The sequence below is a fragment of the Calonectris borealis genome, chromosome 22 (assembly GCF_964195595.1).
Source record: "Calonectris borealis chromosome 22, bCalBor7.hap1.2, whole genome shotgun sequence".
Lineage (NCBI taxonomy): Eukaryota > Metazoa > Chordata > Aves > Procellariiformes > Procellariidae > Calonectris > Calonectris borealis.
In genome coordinates, this window is record NC_134333.1 from 5962903 (window position 1) to 5984899 (window position 21997).

The window sequence follows — 21997 nt, forward strand, 5'->3', positions numbered from 1 at the left end:
CAGATGATCTTTAAAGGTCCCTTCCAACCCAAACCATTCCACGATTCTATGATTCTCCCTTTGCAGCACTGACTGTGGTTCAGCAGAAGTCATTTTGTGGTAGCACATAGTAGCTTATATTTAAGCAAGAGGAGATTTATGCACAGAAAGCTCTACTTCATTTTGCAGAAAGGGACATAAGCAGCGAGGATAATTTGACTCTCTAAGGATGAGTTTGATGTCACGCAACAAATTACTATCCTAGCTCAATCTTCTTCATCGCTTTTACGGGCTCTCACTGCAGAGTGTAATCTAAAGTATTTCTGGCACGGAGGTGCCTGTGCAGGGCTCTGAACACAGCCATCACCACCAGGCAACCTCGCGGTTTCATAAACAGCCGACACACGAGGCTCGTCCTTGGTGATGGGGGAGGCTTGTAGCTCCTTGACTTACTCAGATTTCCATTTTGTGCCTTTCTGGGGCTCCATGCTCTTGCAAAAATTGAAATCTGATGCCAGCCAAAATTCATTGCTCTGCTTTGGCTTGCTGGGAGCCAAGGTGTTGGGTGGGAGAGGAGCCGAGGAGGGATGTCCACCACCACACGACGTTACCAAATCCGTGCATTGCAAACGGCCAGGAGCCAACAGCTCGCAAAGCCCCACGCACAACTGAGGGCCAGGTAGCGCACTGCCACATCCCCTAAAGACCACAAATAAAGCTTCAGCGAAGATGCCGGTGTGTCTTATCCGGCATTCCTTAAGAAAAGATTAGCTGAAGCTCATCAGGAGGGAAAGTTGTTAATTCAGGATCTCTGAATTTTGTAATAACAGAGGGCATTAACCCAAGCGTCCCGGTTAAATGCCAAGCAAAGCCATCCCCTCCGGGCTCCCCAAGTCCCCGCTGCAGTTTCCAGATAAATTCAGTATCATTTTCTCCATCTTAAACCATCACGTATTCTTATTGTGAATAATAAAAGCCTTTTTGGTCTTTCCTCCTTCCAGAGGGAGCAGCATTCCATCCGCCCGCGCTGTCACCCGCACACACACGGTTTGTTAACCCGCTGGTGAAAATGCTCTGGGCTGGAAAGTGCTGGAGAAGGCAAGTTACTCTTACACACACCTTGCCCTGCCTGTCTTCTTTTTGTTTTTTTTTTTTCCCCCTTTCCTTTTTTATTTTAATTAATAAATGAAATTGAGAACCAACCCTTCCAAGGCAAACAAGAGTTTCATCTGCAAAAAAGCTGCCCGCAGGCAGCCACGTCTGCAGGAGGCAACTGCTCGCAACATCCCCCGTAATGGAAAAGAAATTGCAAAAGCTCCGAGGAGCCCTGGAGTCAGCACTAACACTTTTAGGAAGCGGTTTCCCGTTTTAAAACTTGCTCAGGGTTTTGCACGAACACCTGTACGGGATATCCCCACGCAAGCCATCACCAATCCCTGCCGTTGCCCACCACCCTACCATGGCGTGTCCCTGCTGCTACCCATCACTTCTTCCATTCCCAGGTCATTTCCTACTTATTTTGTATTTACAGATGAGTTTTATGTTAATTATAATTATTCCACTTCGAACTTCACAAGCTGTGAATGAAGCAGATGCACCAACCAGCCCCTTGTTTCCTTTTTCCCAAACTCTGCGGTTAAAATCAGTGGCTCAAAGCCTGCAGACGATTCCCCGTGGTGTAAATCCAAACCAGCCCCTCGGAGCACACCAGGAGCCCGGCGGGTTTGCAGCCGTGACCTGGGGGAGCCCAGGCTGCCTCCTCCACCGCTTGAATTCAGATCTTTTGTAAGCAAAAGGAGGCCTGGATTTATGAAGAACTGCCACTAATCATATTAATATGCAGCCGTAAATGACAGCGAGCGCTTTCTGCCTCTCCACAGCTGGCAAATCAAATGCTCCAGGGTTTGGGGTTATTAATGCGCCGTGCACAGAGGCTGCACAGCTGGAGAACGGAGCGCCGGGGCTGGGGAAGCTTTGGGAAAAGCGGGGAGGACATCTGACCCCTCAGCTAAATCAACTGTCCCCCCTTGCTGTAAAACTCCTTGCGATAAGATGCTGCAGTGCAGCAGGAACCACGCTCCGCAGACCCATCTCAGCAGCACCGAGATGCTGTTTAAATCTGGTTTGCTTGGCATGAAATCCTAGAGGGCAGCGGGGGGGGATCAAAAAAACCCCATGGAAACGCTCTCAATTTGTGCCCGCATCAGTAAACTTTTGCGAGATGAATTTTCAGGGTTGGCAGCATTGGTCTTCAGCCACCCCCACCTGCCCGGGGTCATCCCGCCTCCTCCAAGTCCTCTCCGCAGCGGCTCGGCTGCAGGATCCCAAAAGTTATCAGGGCTTTTGTGAGCGATGAGGAGGAGCAGCCCTGTCTCGAGCCAAAAGCATCGCCGTGGCGCTGGCTGCAAGGAGTGAATGTGGATGATTTGCGCTGCAAATCCCTTTGAACTGATACCTGGAGCATCCCAAACCTCTGGCAGGTCCTGGAGATGCTCCACTACAGATCCCAAAACCCAAAGCAGGCAGTAGATCCCTGACAACCTATTCTTTGCCCAAAAAAAGCCACCAGAGAGACACCTTCTCTAAAATACAACCTACCCAAAGCCGTGCACAAAGCGAGGCAGCGAGGCTCGTGCCGGTGTTGGTACGATGTCCCGGCGCACGTTTCTGCTCTGCAGCATCCCACCATGCGCTCGTCCCTGGGGAGATGCAGCCAGAGGAAGGTCAGGGCTGGCTGGGAAGCGCTGCTCCTCACAGCACGGATGCGACCACCGCCACTTTTCCCCCCTTGCCAGACTCAAGGAGGATCCAACCAGCCCTTCCCAGGACAGCCAGCAGCCACAAACGAATCTAAGCTAACTTCTTGTCCTGATTTCGGCTGGATACAGTATCAGGGCTTGCGTCAAGACCCCGGTTCAAAATTAAAGCCACCCTAATTCAATTTATCGAAATTCGATTTGGAAATGCAAAGAGATCAGCGGAATTAAGGCGGCTTTAATGAGGAAGAAAAGCAGCGGCACGGAAATTCAATGCTACCCAAACCACCTCCACCTCTGGCTAATTGGGATTAATGCTACAGACATGCCTCCGCTCCCCCCGTAGCGATGCCCGGAGGGAGGGCGAGCATCCAGCGCCTCGGGCACGGCAGAGGTTGGTCCCCGAGCTCCCTCCACACGCCGTCAGCTTTTCCTTTTCCCAAACCACAAGTCCCGGGAGAGGGGCTTTCTCCGGCCACCAACAGATGGTTTTCCACTACATCCACCATTTGATGGCAGGGGTTGGTACCCACCACTCCGTAACAGCGTGGAAAAACCTGGCTGTTCTTCCATGGAAGCAAAAAATAAATTGCAATCAAAATGGGTTGGGTGTGAAGGAAACAGGTTTGAGATCTTTCTCTGCGTGACCTAGATCAAAAGTCTTGCTCGTAGCCTGTTTTTTATCGAGTTAAATAATAGCAGCCCATAATACTATGCGATAGTCTCCTAAGTGGATTGAAGCCTCAAGCTTTAGAGATTTCATGCTTCTCCTTAGCACAATTTTATAGTGTGTTTCTCATCCCCTTTTTTTTTTAATTCAGCGCGTTACTTGATTAATTGGTATGAAATGTTCATCTTTATCCAACAACTCCTGAAACACAAACGCAGAACTCTCCAATTGTATTTCTTATTTACAGCCCTGTGGCCTGAGTGATTTCCAATTTACTGTGTTGCTATATTAGGTCAATATATAATACCTTGGGCCACTCCAGAAAGATTAACCAGAAGTGGATTCCCTTTCCAATCAAATTAGTCACCGCTATAAATTAGAGTTTCTTTTACTACATTTCATTGCATTTCTGCCACTTTCCCTATCAAGTGCAATAAAACAAACACCCTCCGCAGCCCCGCCACTCCCCGACGCCTGATCTTGTGAGACAAAGATGCGTAACCGCAGAATTTGGGAGACTCCGTGCCATATGTACGACTGGCTGCGGCTTCCACCCACGCTGCTCCCAGCCTGTGGTTTGCTGTTTCCCCCTTGGTTACTGGAAAGAATTTTCCCTGGTATGAATTTTTTTTCCATCTTGCATTTTACCTCCATGCAGGATTGCTAGGTTTTTTGTTTGTTTGCATCGTGATTCCCACCTGGAATATTTAAGGCTTTCTTTAAAGCACAAAGGTGATGTGAAGACTTCAGTCACAAATTATTTTCCCACTCTTCATGTCTAGTATGCTCATGGTTAAAGTAAAATGCTAGAAACCATAAATTCTAGAAGTGCAAAATTCACAAGACAGAGATTTCCAGGCTTTTTTTTTTTTTTCCCCATGCGCTTCATGATTTTGACAGTCCTGACACAATATTTTTGCGCACCCAACGATGGCAAGGCTGCCTGATGCCCTGACATCCAGGCACAGTCAAAATATCCTTTTCTTTGCAGTTGAAAATCAAGACTGAAGCAGTCTGTGTACACTCGCTATTCCAAACTTAGACTGCACATAAATTTAACATGTTCAAATAACGGGCTTGCATACGCAGTCAGTCAAGCAAAAGGTGTATTTTTCTACTACGAGCAACTTGTTAGCCAAGATATTTCAGCTTCCCAAGATATTAATGGATACTAAGTAAGGTCTTTTTAGAATGACAATAAACTTCATTTTGTTTGCCGAGTCAGTGACAATTAAATCACTTTTTCTATTACAAAGCACATGCCAACGTGACGTGGTGGCAGGAGCTCCTGGAGCAGCCCTATCCCAAGCTACGAACCGGTATTTTCCTTCTGCTCTTCTTATTTGAATTGCAAAGAACAGTTTAAAAAAAGCAAGCAGAGATCCTGAGGCATGCAGCCAGCAGCAAAATGAGGATTTTTGAGTCCATGCACCAACTATTTTCACGTGGGGCTGTGAAGGAGAACGTGATTTTATGGCATCTCCAAATCTGGAGCAAAAAGCAAAGCAGCTATGGGACTAAATACAGAATAAGATGCTACCGTTTGGAACTTGGCATTGATAAAAACCAGCCCTGCATCCAACAGAACCACAACTGCCCTGTGCCAACGAGGGTCTGAGGGACTCGGGGTGCAGGAGGAAAGGTCCTACGGGGTGTCCTGGCCATAGTTGGGATGGAGAGACAGTGAACGGGGGCCTGGAGGGTTCTTTGGGTGGCTGTTTTCTATGGGACAGACCCTTGCAGGAAGCATGAGCCAAGGCCACCACAATGGGCCAGAGAAATGCATTATTTTTCCAAGTGAAGAGCTCTCTGTGGTGATGGAGGTTGGTCCACCTTCAGCATCTGTGAAGCCCTAATGGGGTGCAAACACCGTGTCTGAGACAGGAGCTCGGTGGGGACAGCTCCAGATAGCTCTGGGAAAACTTGGATTAACATGGGACAACCAGCTGGGAAAGGAAATGGTTTGAGCAGCCACGTTTGAGGGATGCTGCAGAAGTTGGAAACTGGAGAAAAAAGGTCAAGTAACTCAACCACACAAAAATCATTGCCTAAGAAGCAACTAGAAGAGCAGCTGCTGGGTACAGGATGGCTGCTGGGAAAACGGAGCCGCAAAACCAGTCTGTAAAAGTGTCTGAAGAGTTAAAGATAAGGAGAGAACAGAACAGCTCAAGTTATAATGGAGATATGAACTCACTGGGAAGAAAAAATTCCACTCCTTCCATCCTGGAGGTATCCCCGTGGCTGGACCTCGCCGTGCCTACACGTGGCTTTGGCACTGCAACGCGAAGATCTCACCTCACGTCCGCCCCCATCCCTCTCCATAGCAAGGGCTGAAGTTCACTACTAAGAGCTGCGTGTCCTTGACAAAGCTTTTCATTGGAAAGCCAAGTTTGTGCAGTCCCAGTGGTAGCGGCTGAGGAGATTTAATTCCAAACACGTTTACGTTATTACGCAAATATTTGGAAATCATCAACTCCTTCACTTACCTACTAAGAGCTGAGTTAAGTGTTTCCATGGGAACAGCAACTATTAACCACTATAGTTAATATTTTTATTCTGGTAGTGTCCAGATTGCTCAATGAAGATTGAAGACAGCTTGTACAAGGTGCTGTACGAATGTGGAGGATGAAAAAGTCTCTTGTTGAAAGGCAAAGATTAATGTTTTATGAGCTTCAAAATCAAGTACCGGTTTGACCTGGACATGTAAGAACATGGCCAAATTTGCTTGCAACGAGTCCAGGAGCCTCTCCTACACCATTTAACCAAATCAAGAGCCCTATTTATATAGTTTGGCCTTGAATCCTACAGCATTTCACTGTCCGATAGAGATCTTAATAACTATCCCAGCGCAATCCAGCTCCATAATATCAACCCAGGTCTAGGGACGTGAGAATCCCTCCCTATGCCTCTGACCTTTAGCTGAGTACAAATTTAAGTTAAATACGCGTGAGATTAGCAGTGGTGAGGTCATGGTGGGGGGAAGGACGTCATCAGAGGCATCTTGAAAACCAAAGGGGTACATTGCTGCCTTCCGCATGTGGTCAAAAGTCAAGTCTGGACTCAAAAGACCCTAAAAGCCACAAGATTTTTGAAAAAAACGAATGCACTTGGGGTTGGTTTTTTCCCAAGTCCACAGCCATGGCCAGGTTTCAACCACCTTTGCCACATGCAGGGCTTGAAAGTTGTCTGAAGAGAGAGTGACCAGAGCAGAAGCTGCCATCCCACCTAACCTCTGGATGACGGTGACGGTCACAGACGTGGAGGTACCAGACTGGAAACCTCCTCTCCACTGCCACAGGCTCTCCTGCCCAGCCTCCCTGCCAGACGGCAAGAACAAGACTCAACTGATCCTCCTCCCGCATCTTTTGTCCGCCCAATTTATTTCTCCACTTGCTTCTTTCTTCTTGCCTCCTAGGTAATGAGAGCCTGGTTTACCCAGTCGAGACTGATCCACCTTTCCCAGCATCGCAGCGATAGAAAAGCACAGCTCTAAAGGCAGCGCCTTTCTGGATGGGTTCCTCCTAAAGATTCTCCAAAAGGCAGCTCCAGAGAGCAAGCCTAAAGCACAAGGGCTGTGTGTCCATGGGGAACCTCAGAGGGGTCCAAAACCCAACAAAGTTGAACATACAGAGCTTGCGGTGGGGTTGTCCAAGCCTGCTCTATCTCCAAGCCATCAATGCGGTGGTTTCCTGCCCCCACGGGCTCCCCAAGGCAGTCTATAAGTGATAAAGCATCAGAGGTAGAAGATGCACTTCATCTTCCCACTCTGTATTGTGAGCCTGTTTTGCCTTTAAAAGGACAAGACTTCAAACAAATGCAACAAGTCAGAAATGATTATTTCAAATCCCCGTCTCCTCCCCCACACCAGATCAGGCTGACTTCGAGTACGAGCTAAAAACTGGAAGGCAAAGCTCTTGCTATAAAAGCCTGTGCAATTTTAAATGATTGATGGGACCGTGGGAATCTGTTTAAATCGTAAGAATCAAACATCACACAAATAAATTTTTGAATAAAGTTTTGAATGAATGCAACCAACTCTCCTCTTTGCTATTGAGCAGAGGTTTGAAAGGTGCTCGAAGGGACTCATTTGCACAGGATGAGAGAGCGACGGCAACACAAAACCTTAAGTGATATTTGCTCCTCTCCCTTTCCTGCTACCCAAAAATAAACACAGACAATCTCATCCTGAGAAACTCCCACTGCAACGCTCTGCCTTGCAACTGCCAGAGAAACGGAGCAGCTGGCAATTTTTCCAACACTTTTTTGGATGTTTTGTTTCAAATGTCAATGTGGGTTCATGAAAACCGCAGCCACCACTGCTGAAGAACTGATAAGGCTTGCTCTAAATGGGTGGCTTTGGTGGCAGGTGTCACTCCCCATGCTGTCCCCTGCCCGTGCCACCCCTCTTGCAGGGTCCAGCCTCCCACCTGCCGTTTTTGCGGCAGGGTTCATTAAAGAAACTGGCACCAGCGCTCCCAGCAACTTCCACCGCGGCAGCTCGGTCGGGATGGCGGGAGATGCTGAGCTGCCCTGGCAGAGGCAGCGTTTCCACGTCCACTCCGAGTGCTGCCATCCCAACCCACGGGACCTGAGAGACAACACACAGCCCCAGCCTTTCTGCTCAGCACCTTCTGCCCTTCTCTGTGCCAGGACTAGAGGGTTGCAGGGCAGCACACTGGCTCTTCAGAAGATGCCCGACCCAGTTGGGTTTGTCAGGGGACAGATGCCATCCATCCCAAATCTCCGAGTGCAATGAGCCGAGCCCTTGGTCCACCCAGGCAGCACTAACCCACGCAAAGACAACAATTAGGGCAACGAATGTCCCCAGATTTCAAGGAGGAGGAAGACACAGACAGCAGCTGGAGGTCCACCTTGAATGTGGCCTCCCAAAAATGCCTTTCTAGGGAAGAGGGACGTGCTGGAGCATCTGAAGGAGACACCACACCTCTTGTCACCCACAAGGGCCCACCCTTGTCCCAGGACAGGCGATGACACTCCTGTTAGGCATCCCAAACTTTGGTGCCGAGACACCCAAGTCCAGCACTCACTGATGAGCTGAACTATAGAAATGCTGGTCCCAACTGGCAGCCGCGGACACCGAGAAGAAAACCAACTCGTTTCCGTACAGACTGGGCTCCTCGTGCTTTCAAGAGCTATTAGGTTTAGACATTGGTTGGGAAGGATGGGATGGGATGGTCTTTCCAAAAAAATCACCAGTACGTGCACGTTTGCAGGAAGAAAAAAAAAGGTCTTACCTGTTTCTCCCCATATTGGCAAATATTCATCCTGCTGTATGTCTAGCATGATTTCCAGTCCATTGCCTGTCCCACCCTTAACCGTGGTAAGAAGAGGCCGTCCTTCTTCTCCTGAGTTAAACATGTAGCATTTCCCATATTTTGTAAACACCTGCAAGGAGAGAAGAGAGAAATAATATAATATTTCCCATATAATCAACGCTTCTTCCCACCCGAACGCTGGCAGAGGGATGAGAAACGGCCACGCGCCACAGCTCCAAGGGAAATGTTTGCAGATAAATCTAATCCGGTTTAATCATTTAGTGTATTGTGTTCTCCTTACAGAAAATAAAAGATGGAACAGAGGAAGGGAAAGCCGTTTGAGAGCAGCAAACAAATGTCTTCAGCGGCTCGCCAGAGTCGTATCATGTTAAGTCTCTGAGAAACACACGTACACGCTGTGTTTGAGCTTGTACTAAAACATAACCCCATGCCTCGGTTTCGTGCGAGGGACCTCGGTCCACCACCGCTGCGTGCTGGGGGCTGCAGACCTAGAGGTGGGCTCACCCCCAAAGGATGGAAGCGCCAGGACTGAAGCCCACGCTTACTCCATGCTCATCCAGTATCAAACCCTGTAGGCACAGCTCCTGCCCACCGCTTTCCACCCAAAGGCAGCAATGTCAACGATGCCTGTGCTCTCCCCACACAAAAAATCGCAATACCCCGTTCATTCCTCACTCCACCTCTACTTGGCAAGTAATAAGAGTTAAAAACACTTGGGCACATGAGGAAAGATTTCCTCCATTGCTTTTGCTCTTTCTTTAGTCTCATTTTGGTGCATCTCTTGAAAGAAGCTCTGGGCAAAGTCCAGGTGGGGGCTGCCAGGCCACCAGCAGCTCTGCGATGTGGGCGGACATGGGTTCCCAAGTTGGGTGGACACAGGTTCCCAAGTGGGGCGGACACGGGTTCCCAAGTGGGGCGGACACGGGTTCCCAAGTGGGGCGGCTCTTGGTGGGCCAGCAGAGATGTGAGATCTTTGATCACAGTGGCGTTGACAGTCTCGGGCATTGAAAGTCCTGTGGCTCAGCCTTCCCCTGAACTGGGAGAACATATGGAAAACCAAAGATTAAAACACAAGAAGTCCCTCCTATGCCTTGCACTGACAGATCGGGGGACGTGCAGACGTGCAGACCTTCTTCCTATACTAAAAGAGGATAAAATGGCTCAGAGTCATTTAGAAATCCCCTAACCATTGCACATGGTGACTCCTGACAAGCACCAGTGTGAAACGGGCAGCGTGAGTCGTCTTCGGGTCACTCTGCTGCTTCACGGCTCTGGAAAGTCTGGGTTTCACAATCAGTAAGCAACTGGCGAACACTGGTAACGAATATTCAGAGGGAAGGGAGCCCAACGCCAAGCGGCACGCTGGCTGCAGTCCCATCAGAAATCACAAGTCGCTAATGCGGTTGCTGAGATCATACGACCCCAAGATGATTCATAAAACTAAACAGAAGCTGGAGTCATCAGCAATTTATTCCCCTCAAATATTGACATATGCCTTATAATCACAGCATCAGGGAAGCAGGTGAGAAAAGAGAAATATGAAATCATATTCAAGTTAAAAACCTCCAATCGGAGCAAAAGGGACGCAGAGAATATGAAATGTTTGCAGGGAAAAAAAAATATGCCCTTTAAAAAAGATTTTATAATTGAAGTGAAAATCCCATTCTAGTAATTGACCGACCTATTAAACCATTCCAGCTGGGAAGATAAGCTGAGCAACAGCAAGCCTGCGTTAGCAGCCAGGGCCCGTAGATGGGTTTTCCCAGCGAGGCTTTGAAGGTGGAAGTCAAAAATACCTAATTAGGATAGTTTAAAATACAGCAAGAAGAAAACTTGCATTAGTGCAAATCACGGGACGAGCAAGCTTGTATCGAAAGCAACAGCGCAACGTAAATGCTGAATAAGGATTTAGATGCTGATGTACCCAGCGCAGTCTTTAGCCAAATAAATCCAGGCAATTTTAAGGGGCTTTTTACAGGGCCCTTTGCAGCTGTAAAATTTTAAGGGTAAGACCTCCAGTTAGGGCATGTTTATCCAACAAACAAGATCTAAAGTGACAGGGGCCCGCGGCTCACTTCAGCGGCATGTCTGGGACCCCAATCCCAGAACAAGAAATCAAATGGTGACCTGAAAAGGAAGGGATGTTCCTCCATCCCCTCCACTCCACCCTCAGTAAGCGACCGTCAAAGTCCACGAAAGGCTGCTGGCCATGGCTAAAAGCTTATCTGCTGTGACCTTGGCAGATGTTTCTCTTGCCCAGCAGAGGAAGATGGGAAACCTGTCCAGTCATACGCAACATGAGATGTGTGAAGACACGCATGGAAGAAACGCAACTGCTTCCCAGCCCCACATCTGCTCCTGAGCACCTGCAAGGCCAGGGGACTGAGACACAGCTTCAGTCCAGGTGTTGCTGGCATCATCTACGTCACTCCTAGGACTCTGAAGGAACCATTTCCAAGGAAGCTTGGTGATTTTCTGCTGCTCTTTAGGTCCACCAGCAAGCACAGATCCTCATTGAGGCTCCTGGTGGGTATCCACCTTTCCGTCTCTGCAAATCAGGCAGCTACTTATGGCTTTGTATAGCCAAATACCACACCAGAGCCATGACTGTGATATGATGGAGAACATGAACGCTTGTCCTAACGAGGAATCAGGCACCGTTGCTGAATTACCCAGAGCTAGCAAATGGCATGAGAATTTTGGGGTAGGATCACCACCAGGCTTAGTCGCTAAGCAAAGAACTGGTGTTCAAGAGGAGACCAAGAAGGGATACATCAGCAAACAGCATGGACCAGAAGACCTATAGAGCAAAACAGCTGGGGAGGAGGACCAAATGCTAGACTTGATTCAGGGCTTTTTATTCCTTTGGACCAGCTCAAGCCCCGTTTCATGCACTGGGTGCCCATTTGGGCACATCTTTCCACTAAGTTTCATCCACAAGGAATTGAGCCCAACTGCTCCAAGACAGCTCCTCAGTGCAACCCAAAGCATGGTAAGTGGGGACAGTTGGGAGATTTCACTCCCAAAGCACACTCCTGATCCAACTAAACCCCACGTAGATGCTTCCACTCGGGGTTTGAGCTGGCTGCCCGCTGCTCCCACAGCTCACCTCCAGCAGCCCTCACTGGGCGAGAACACCAGGGCTATGAGGACCCAGGCCTGAAAGCACAGAGAACTGAAAATCAAAGAGAATAAACTGAGGAGGAAGAAATGAGAGCCTTTCCCTGCAGGACAAGGTTGCTCGCAGGGACCCTACGGGAAAGGCAGCCACGAGCCATGAGCAGTGTTAATGCGAGGGGATGCCTTCAGGAATCTTCTGCGAGGCTTAGCCCTGCTCCCAGGCAGAAAGGAGTCACAAATACATCAAACAAACAAACAAACAAGAAAGACAAAGAAAAGGGGAAAGGAAGAAGGAAAGGAAGGGAAGAAAGTCACCCTGCTCACTGCAGCTAGAGACCTCCCTCGAAGCCCCTAGAAGACCTCTTGCTAGCTCCTGCTCTACAGTCCCGGCAGTCACCACCCTCCTATACACAACATGCCCACACATCACCGCAGCTTCACCTCTACGTACAACCTCTCCACGTCCCAGAAAACACATCCGTCCCGCTCCCCACCGACGCTGCATGGAGCCAGCACCTTTCTGAGCGTGGACGTGGTGTTTAACCTCAGCTGGAAAACACCAGCGGCCGTTCCACAGTGATGAGGGCTTTGAGGCCAACAGCCTTGCTTAGGAGGGAGTTGTGGAGAGACAGCAGGCATTAAAGAAAGCCCCGCAGACTTCATTTTTTCTCCACAGCACAGGTCCCATGGGATGCCCATGCCCCACTGCCAGCTACCTTCTCCCTCAAACCCAGGGCAGGTTCCCTCCACCTCCTCTGCTGGGAGAAACCCCAGGCAGCGCGTGCCTATACGGACAGTCTCCTACCAAACCATATATAAATGCCATATATATATGGCATTCCCATATAAAACTTGCCTGCACGCAGCCGAGCCGTGCACAGCAGGGCTTAGCCACGGTGCTCAAAGCCCAACCGCGGCGGCAGACTACGGCACGGGACAGCCGCGGGTACCGCCCTCTCGAGCCTCAACCACAAGGCTTTCCATCTTTCCCTAAGAAGCTATAAAAGACTATTTATAACAGCATTTTAAAAGACATTGCCAAGTTCAAAAACCCATACGCATTCATTTCAACTCACATTAAACTATGAATGATTATTTGGGAAGATATAACTGTTTTTCAGGGGATCCTCTTGGTTTCAGACTCTTTTGGGCTCGGGAAGGATTCAGAGCATTCTCAGATCATCGGGATAAAAGGATAGAGCTATTCGGAAAGGGCAACATCAGTATATACGAACAGCCGTGATACACCTGAGACAGTAAACACGAGGCAAAGCAGAATGATTTAACCTCAGTTTATTTGTCTTAGGGGAAAACAGCACTCCTTGCTGTTCGTAACGCTTTAACTTGCAATAAAAAGAAGGTCCAGCACAAGCCAGAAACAAAAATACAAACATGTGCCTTGAGAATAGTCTACAAAAATACCAATTTTTTTTCCTTCACGGATCACTTGTTACTTTTGACAGCTCCCCTGAAAAATCCCCATTTAAGTACAAAGGTAAACATGTTCAAAACCTGTGAAATACTACTGGAGTGACACAATGAGCCCTTCTTTAGCACGTAAAGGGAAAAATGCGTATCCTGTGACATTCAAAAGCAGAGCATGGGTATCTCAAACAGACTCCATGTACACAACAGAAGTCACCACCATCAAAAGCGCCGAGACACCAACGCGTATCCCGCTGTGCGTCAAACCAATAGGGCAAAAAAGACCGATAGTCAAAATGCAAGCAAGCCTGACCAGAGTAATAGAGAAAAAGGTATTTCACAGTTTATAACCATACACAGGACAAGCGTATCTGCTGATAAATGATCCTTTCAATACGGAGCAAAATGATGGTAAAAGCAAGTAATTTGAAGTCTGTAAATTACTTTTCTAAATCCAGACAAAGACGCAGGCGAGAGCTCAGTGACAAGGCAAGACATTAGTTGTCAGATTAAGGTACTAACCATTGAAAAGAGAGCAAATTAGCATCCTTCACAACCATTTTCTCCACAATTGCTGTACACAAAGGTTCAGAGACACATATCCTATCAAGCCACGTCCAACAGCATCATGGACAACAGAGCAAAAAGAAAAACGAAGGAATTTTCCAGACAGGTCCAGGAGAAGGGGACCTTGAAACTGAAAGGGCCTGGGGAGAACGGAGATGGGTTTGGGCAGGAACGCACAGGAGATGATGGGGAGAAGATCCTGTTTAGGAGGAAAGAAGACCTTATTTCTGAGTTTTTGGCACAGCGATACATTCCCAAGCTACCAGCTCTCCCGTGGCACCTGCTGAGCCAACGGTGGCATCGAGCCATGTCATTACTTCACCCGAGGTGCAAGGAACAGCACGGTCCGGTTGGCTCCATGCAAGCACATCACGATGGTCCATTTATTCACACCCTGGCAGGAGGTAGCGGTACATTATTTAAAATGAAATGATGGCTGCGAAGAGCAAATCGCAATGGATGCCTACAATAAACAGGTTTCTGAAGCGTCAAATCCCAAGAGGATCTCTTTCCAAAGGGGAATAAGACGGCAATGACAGCTTGGTGAGGAGGGAATTCACACCTAATGGGCAGAAAGGACTTTATCTCCCTTCCAAAGCGAAGTGCAGAAGGAAAGAAGGAATCGAGTCCCTATCCCACGCAGAGGGGGATGCAAGCCTAACCAGGGCGTCCTCTTCGTTGGAGAGGATTATGTGCTTCAGTCCTACAAAAACACTGGGGGAATACAAAAAACTCACAGATCCACGTATTCAAAAGGTGACTTGGTACGGCAAGGCACGGCTCTTTCAAACATTAACATAAAGCAGGACGGAAAACGCATGCCGATGACATACTTTGGTATCTTCTCCCCCTCAAATGGATTTCTCTTTAAATTTGTGTTTGTTTTGTATTATCGGAAACCTGGCATAGAAGCATGTCAGACAAGCAAAATATTATCCATCCTTCACGGTGTCAGATTTAATCTCGCAACGGAGAAGAGTAATGGGGATGGAGCTCCGGAAAGCAGAGCCATAAAAGTTGTCAGAGATGTGTTTACAAGGACAGGGTTTTCCTTTCGGCCTCCAAGAGTGAGATATCCCAGCGGGACCTGTCAAGCCACTCTGCAAGGCGAGGCAGGGAGATGCTTCCTTGAAATCAGTTCCGTGTCTGCCCGCACCCCTGGGCATCGCTGTCGCACGACGGTATGGGAACAGCAGGGACGTCAGCTCCGGTTTTATACAAGTCTGCTGTTTTTAAATAAGAAATTATCGAGGTCCTAGGTACCGCCTGAGGCTAAGATAGTCTTGTGCTGGCGTTAATGTTATTTCTTTTACAAACCAACAGCGGCCAGCATCCCAAATGTAATAGTCTACCATTGCTGACAAGCCGCTACATAACGCATAACGCTCCTAATGCATCGATAATCCGTCTTCAAAACCAGTTTTTGCCACGGGACAGGACCAACTCTCTTTATAATTTATTTTATAGGATGACATTAAATGTCGCCCAGTGGATCACAAATTCATACCCCTATATTCTACCCTTCGAGAAGAGTTAAACTCTAGCAGCACTAACGCAGAGGCACAACCGGCTAACACATTTAATTCACTAAGAGATATTGCCATTTTCTTCTTATTTGTGCAATCAGCCACTCCCTGTAATGGCATATTGGCGCAAGCATTTGTTTGAATGGTGAGTACTTATGGAGGGTCCTTATAGCTGGCATAAATCACCTCCACAGCGATCACTGCAATTTAGCACTGGTTGAGTGGATATTTAAAAAGAAATATAGCGCTAATATTCTGGCAACAAATGAATAAACTATAATGGTGAAGCTCCAAATATTTGAGAATTATGTTGGTCCATAAACTAAGAAAACTGCTACCCTCTCTCTGATCCCCACCAAGCCCTAATTACTTCCACACGTAACAAACTGATGCAGAACGATGCGACAGGAGCTCTGTCCCACCAGACCGTAATTTATTAGTCGTAGGAAACAATATCTGCATGTTCCCACAAAGGTTCCTCTCCCACATGAACGCAAATTAACCCATGAACATCTCTTAATTTCCCAGGACTCGGTTTGCACGACACCATCCACCGGTCCTTCAGTAACCCGATGCAGAACGCCATCCTCTGCTTTTTACCGGTTTGGGGTTTTTTTGAGGGGGAGAGGGTGGGGTTTTTTTTCACAAAAAGTTTCTCATCTTATGAAAACCAATGCCCCAGCACAAGCATGAGGCCACTCGGCATGTACAAACACGCATCGTACACGGGTGAAATGAGGTCGACGGCCCGAGACACGCCAGGGGAGTGGGATATCACCGGACTCGGGTTGAAGGAGGTCAGACAAGACAACCACCTGGACGATGCCCTTAGGGAGCAGCAGATGGTGTGGAAGGAGGAGAAGGGCGGGCGTATTGCATTCCTGCTCCGTGACCACCAAGGCTGTCCCTCCACCAGCAGCAACCCGCGGACGAGCTCTGTGCATCCCGGCGGTAGGAGCCCTGGAGCCTTTTAACAGGTGCCAGCATACGGCTTGAAGGCCAGGATTCATTTGGATAATAATTACAATCTGTCTTCCTAACCTCTCCCCACTGATTCATTTAATGAATTGTTCTTCATTACCCTTGCTGAACTCCCTACCGAGCAGCAGCTGCAGCTCCGGGACTGACAAGGGCAATATCGCTGTAGGCCCTGCCAAAAATACCTCGAGAGCGTGCCGCGGGAGCCCACGGGTCCCCCCAGCACTCACCCACGTGAAGATACTCATGCAGGTGCTATGGAGTCTTAGCAAAGAGGGTGGACAAAACAGCTGGACTTGAAATGCCAGCGTCAAACCCAAACCCCTCCAGCTAAGGAAGGATATCACGTACCAAATGAGTTCTCCAGAAAATGCTGACTGACTGTCTTCAGAACTCCCGTGCACCTTAAAACCATCAGGCAGCACCCCAAAGCCAAAGGAGGGATGGGGAAATGCTGTGAGCTGGTCCGTCCCGGTCATCCAGGCTGAGTTTGGCTGGAGACTCCTCAGCCATGACCTTCAGCCCCTCCACAACCCCCCCGAGATACTCAGAACCCACACGACGGTTCCTCCCCAGGCAACGCCAGAAGCGTTTGCTCCTCGCTATAAAATTGTTCTCATCTCTGGAGTTTTCTGGGCCATCCCCTGCCTAGAAAGCCCAGCCTTTCCGCAGAGCCGGCACAGGAGAGAGGTGTCAGCCTCATGAAAAGGACAAACAGCTCCAAATACTCCCAGGGAGACAACTTCATCTCATGCCTTTTCCGAATGAAAAGCGGCAACCGCTCCCTCGTCCTTATGCAGAGGAGGTAAGTACTAAACGTCGTACTGAAAACAGCATTTCTCTGTAGCCAGCGAAGCTTCAAACCCCGGGAGGCTTTTCCTACTTACAGCCCTGAGTGTTACAGCTTCTGCCTGAAGTGAAATATTTGGGGCACAAGAAAAAGCAAAGCCTGTCCTCAGGCAGCACAGGGCTTGGGGTGGAGCTCAGGACCAGCCTGGCCACCACGGCCAGTGGGAACGGCCGCGGCCGTATGGTCAGGTGATGGTTTTACACCCCTTGCACACCAAGGGATTTGCACTGCAGGTTTTCACCAGCATATAATCAAGCCATAATTCAGAGCACCACCATTTAGGCTCTTAAGTTCTCTCTACGGTCAATTGAGAAAGATTTTTCCATAACGCACTTCCCGTTAGAGATGCTCAAAAGTTAGCACAAAGCGCTCTTTTCAACTTTCTTGTGATGAAACACAAGATCTGTGGCTACATCATTTGGAAGAGCAAATGTTGGGGTGCCTGCATGCATGGCGTCTTTCTTCTTGCACCCGTTGGCTGCACATAGACCTCCCAGCAACGTCCCGGTGCTCTCCGGTGCAGAAAATCCCAGCAAGCCAAGCTGTTCTCCACTGCTCGTGCACGCAAAGCAATTCCCCATCACTCGTGCATGCACAGCCACGCTCCATCACTCCTGCACGTGCCATCAGCGCGGTGGGGAGAGTCTCATCTCAAGGACTCCCTTTGGGTGCGTGGAGCAGGCAGGACAGGTAGCCGTCACGTTTCTCACCTCCTGTGGGGAAAAGGCAGCCTGTGGACAGGTAAAATAGGGATGTTGGCAGTGCCGGACTCCGCAGGAGCATGTGAGGACACCCGCGTTCACACCTGCAAGGTGCTCGGAAATGATGGTAATATGAGTTGTAGCCATATTTATACCATCTCGTGCCGAACATGACAGTGGGAGTGAGCTCGATCAGGTCTAATTAGGTAAAACGCTATCGCTTTCGACACGCTATCTATGCCACCGCTACCTCGTAGAGCAAGACAACCTCCAAGCACCGGCTCACAGGAGGTGGCTGCTGCGCTGGTGGAGCAGAGCCATCCCGTGCTTGCTCCCGGGACCCAGCACGTCTGATCCCATCGTTCTTCGCCTCTCTGCTCCCTACCACGCGGACGCGTTATGGTAAGGCAGGTTTTCATCACCCGGAGATACCACAAACGAAGCAGCGTTACCTAGAGTAAGGTGTCGGCAGGTCTATCCCCAGCTGGAACTAAATTATTCCTAATGACACCTGCAAAACAAATGGTCCCCTTATGGCAGGGAAAATATGAAAATTTTTTCCCAGCTAAAGTGGATTTATCCCACCTAAATTCAGGCTTCCACAGTAAAACACGGACCCAAATCCTGCTACCAAGACTCCTGCAATCAGTGGAGAAAGGCAAAGCAGGGAGGGAAGTACATATGGAGGTATGTATATGGGTACAGACAGACATAAACTGTAGCCGTCACGTTTCTCACCTCCTGTGGGGAAAAGGCAGCCTGTGGACAGGTAAAATAGGGATGTTGGCAGTGCCGGACTCCGCAGGAGCATGTGAGGACACCCGCGTTCACACCTGCAAGGTGCTCGGAAATGATGGTAATATGAGTTGTAGCCATATTTATACCATCTCGTGCCGAACATGACAGTGGGAGTGAGCTCGATCAGGTCTAATTAGGTAAAACGCTATCGCTTTCGACACGCTATCTATGCCACCGCTACCTCGTAGAGCAAGACAACCTCCAAGCACCGGCTCACAGGAGGTGGCTGCTGCGCTGGTGGAGCAGAGCCATCCCGTGCTTGCTCCCGGGACCCAGCACGTCTGATCCCATCGTTCTTCGCCTCTCTGCTCCCTACCACGCGGACGCGTTATGGTAAGGCAGGTTTTCATCACCCGGAGATACCACAAACGAAGCAGCGTTACCTAGAGTAAGGTGTCGGCAGGTCTATCCCCAGCTGGAACTAAATTATTCCTAATGACACCTGCAAAACAAATGGTCCCCTTATGGCAGGGAAAATATGAAAATTTTTTCCCAGCTAAAGTGGATTTATCCCACCTAAATTCAGGCTTCCACAGTAAAACACGGACCCAAATCCTGCTACCAAGACTCCTGCAATCAGTGGAGAAAGGCAAAGCAGGGAGGGAAGTACATATGGAGGTATGTATATGGGTACAGACAGACATAAACTGAGACACATGTTTTAAGCCTAAGGCTGACGATGGGCAGGATTCATTGCAACCAAGCATCTATTTCCCCGGGATGGATCCATCCATTTAAACCACCTGGGACAACAGGCACAGCTCTACGCAGCCACTGGTTTATAGCAAGGTATAAAAAATCCTGTGCTTGAAATTTAGAGTGGATTTATTGCAAAAAGAGAATTAGTAACCATAGCCCTTCTTGCTCAGTTGACTGTCTATAGGAAGTCAAGTCTTTTTGCTCTTTTTCCCCACTTTTAGCTGGGCAGAGCCAGCACGGCTGGGGGCAGCGGCAGCCCCGTTTTCTGGCTTGTGTTTCAGCCGCAAATACTCACCCAGGGGTGCAATTGCAGTTTTATATCATCATCATTGCCGAGGACACGACAAACTTAACTTTCTGATTCCAGGGTAAATTGGTACCGGCAGGCGGGGGGGGGGGGGGGGGGCGGGAAATTCATGCTTGTAAACGGGGCAGATTGGATCTCAAAATCACTGAGTGGCAGTAAACCAGGCACGATACGTTGGTATTTTTACAGTCGCTTTTTAGAGCAGAGCAGCGCTGGAGGAGAGCGCGGGATGCGGTATCGCAGCCCAGCACGGGCTGCACCCCGGCATCGCGGTCCCCGCCGAAGGTCGTGTGCAGCGAGATCTCCAGCCACGACAGCAGTGGGGCAGACAACGCTCTCGGCAAATCCACTTGACTCCCGCTGGGTTAATATAAACCATTCCTGATAACTTTCTATGTGGGATTGAATCAGATTTGGACTATGGAGTATATATACTGATATAATCAGGCAAGCAGCAACGGGCAGGCTCTGCTGTTCACAGCAGACATACATGTAGCACGTTTGTTGCATGACAGCTTTTTGGAGATAGCCTTATAAAGACTGTATGAAAAGGACTGGAATATTTTCCAGGGGAAATTAAAAAAAAAATAAAAATACAGCAACAAAATTATTTTGCATTCTGTATTCCCAAACCCCCCCCAAGTACCTGATCCACAGCCTCTGCAGCCAGACCGGCACAGACACTCTGTAAGCATCCTTTGGCTAAAGGATTAACCTCAGTTAGCCTTTTAATTTCAATTACTGCTGAAGTAGCCGATTCAGTGAGAGATTTTAGAGCCGCTATTTATTATTTGCACAGCCACAGCTCCGTGGCTGTACAGAAAGGCGGTGGGACACAGAACCCCGCGGCACAGAGCCGGTGCTTTGAGTTGCACGGGGGATTTTAGGAACTACCTCCGAACGGCTCGATCGAAGCTCAAGGACCAGGCAGAGCCAGCGAAACCCCGGCTCTCGCCACGAGCTGGGGCGTTAATGGATTTGCTGTACACATCCCTCAGCTGAGCAGCAGCAGGTATTTAGTGCAAGACATGAAGCACCGGCCAGGCACAAGCATCTCCTCCGGGGCTGGGGCAACCCTGCTCCATCACTGATGATGGATCAAAGCCCCGTTAGTCCAAAGGCAAGATTTTTTTTTTTATCCCTTAACTCCTTATTCGACTCAAAACCTTCCCAAGAGATCCCGATACATGTGGAATTTCAGGTTAATCATAATGACACTCGCGATCCCGCAGGGAGTGGCGTTGCCCGAGGATGTCCCCAAGCCCCGGGACAGGGACAATTTGCTTTGTAAATGCCAGTGTGAAATGCAGCAAGGCAAGAGAAAGAAAGGCAGATCCCTTCATTGCAGCAAATACAGGGTGTAACAGGACACAAGGGAGCGGGCAGCTCGTCTGCATCCCTGCTTAAATCCAAACTCAGATATTTTTGGTGGAGACCTCCGGAGAGTCTATTTATGGTCTGCTACAGTCTAAAGTCTATCTACCCACTACCGAAGGGCAGGCTTAGGTATCCGCCAGCTCCTTTTTCACATTTTTACAGCACGTTTCACACTGGAGGGGGACTCGAAGCTTTTTAAGCACAAACATAGTTTCCCAGATCATCCCAGATGTTTGTTTGTTTGTTTGTTTGTTTGTTTAAATATATTGATATAGATATATTCCAATATGCACCGCCTGCTACTTGGTGCAGACGAGACACGGACCTGACAGCCTGAACTAGAGACAGACCCCAAGCTTTAGGACATAAGAAAAAGTGCAATTAAACTTTTGCTTGATACACACCATCCCTCAGCTCTCTGGAGCACCCTCGAGCCAGAGATCTGGTACCTGGAGCTGAGCACACGTGAAAACGAAGCCAACGCGGCCCATTTCAGTGCTTTTAGTTGCTTCCAGCTCATAATAACTTCAGAAGATATTCATAACCCGGGCAAGGAAATGAGTTTTTTCCAGCGCACACAGCATGGTTTTAAAGTAGAAAAATATCATTTTAATTAGCTTGCCAAGTGTGTGTGTGTGTATATATATCTATATGTATCTATATATAGAGAGATCTCTCCAGCAGAACCTGCCAGCCCCTGAAATGCGCTGCCTCTTCCAGCTTCAAGGCTGAGACGAGGGTCTTACTCGCACCGCAAAGACCCTTTCTGCACCAAGCGCCAAATCCTTGGTCCAATTACCCGTTCCCCCATCCAAACTACACAGTTTGATATCCAAGCACCTACAGAGACTTCTCTTTCTAATATAAAGGCAGAAGCACATTGCCTCTGGCCAACCCTATGCTGGGAGGGAATGGTATTTGTCGGACAAACCCCACCACCCTGCTGT

The 21997-nt window shown here is 48.7% G+C and overlaps 1 protein-coding gene across 3 annotated transcripts in view; it reads right to left on the reverse strand.

Moving 5' to 3' along the window:
• Positions 1–21997, reverse strand: part of LOC142091846 (acid-sensing ion channel 2) — a 507500-nt gene that overhangs the window by 41159 nt on the left and 444344 nt on the right. For all 3 annotated transcript variants that reach the window (XM_075171243.1, XM_075171242.1, XM_075171241.1), the window contains exon 2: positions 8661–8811. In XM_075171243.1, coding sequence (XP_075027344.1) covers positions 8661–8811 — 151 coding nt within the window. The remainder of the gene's footprint in view (positions 1–8660; positions 8812–21997) is intronic.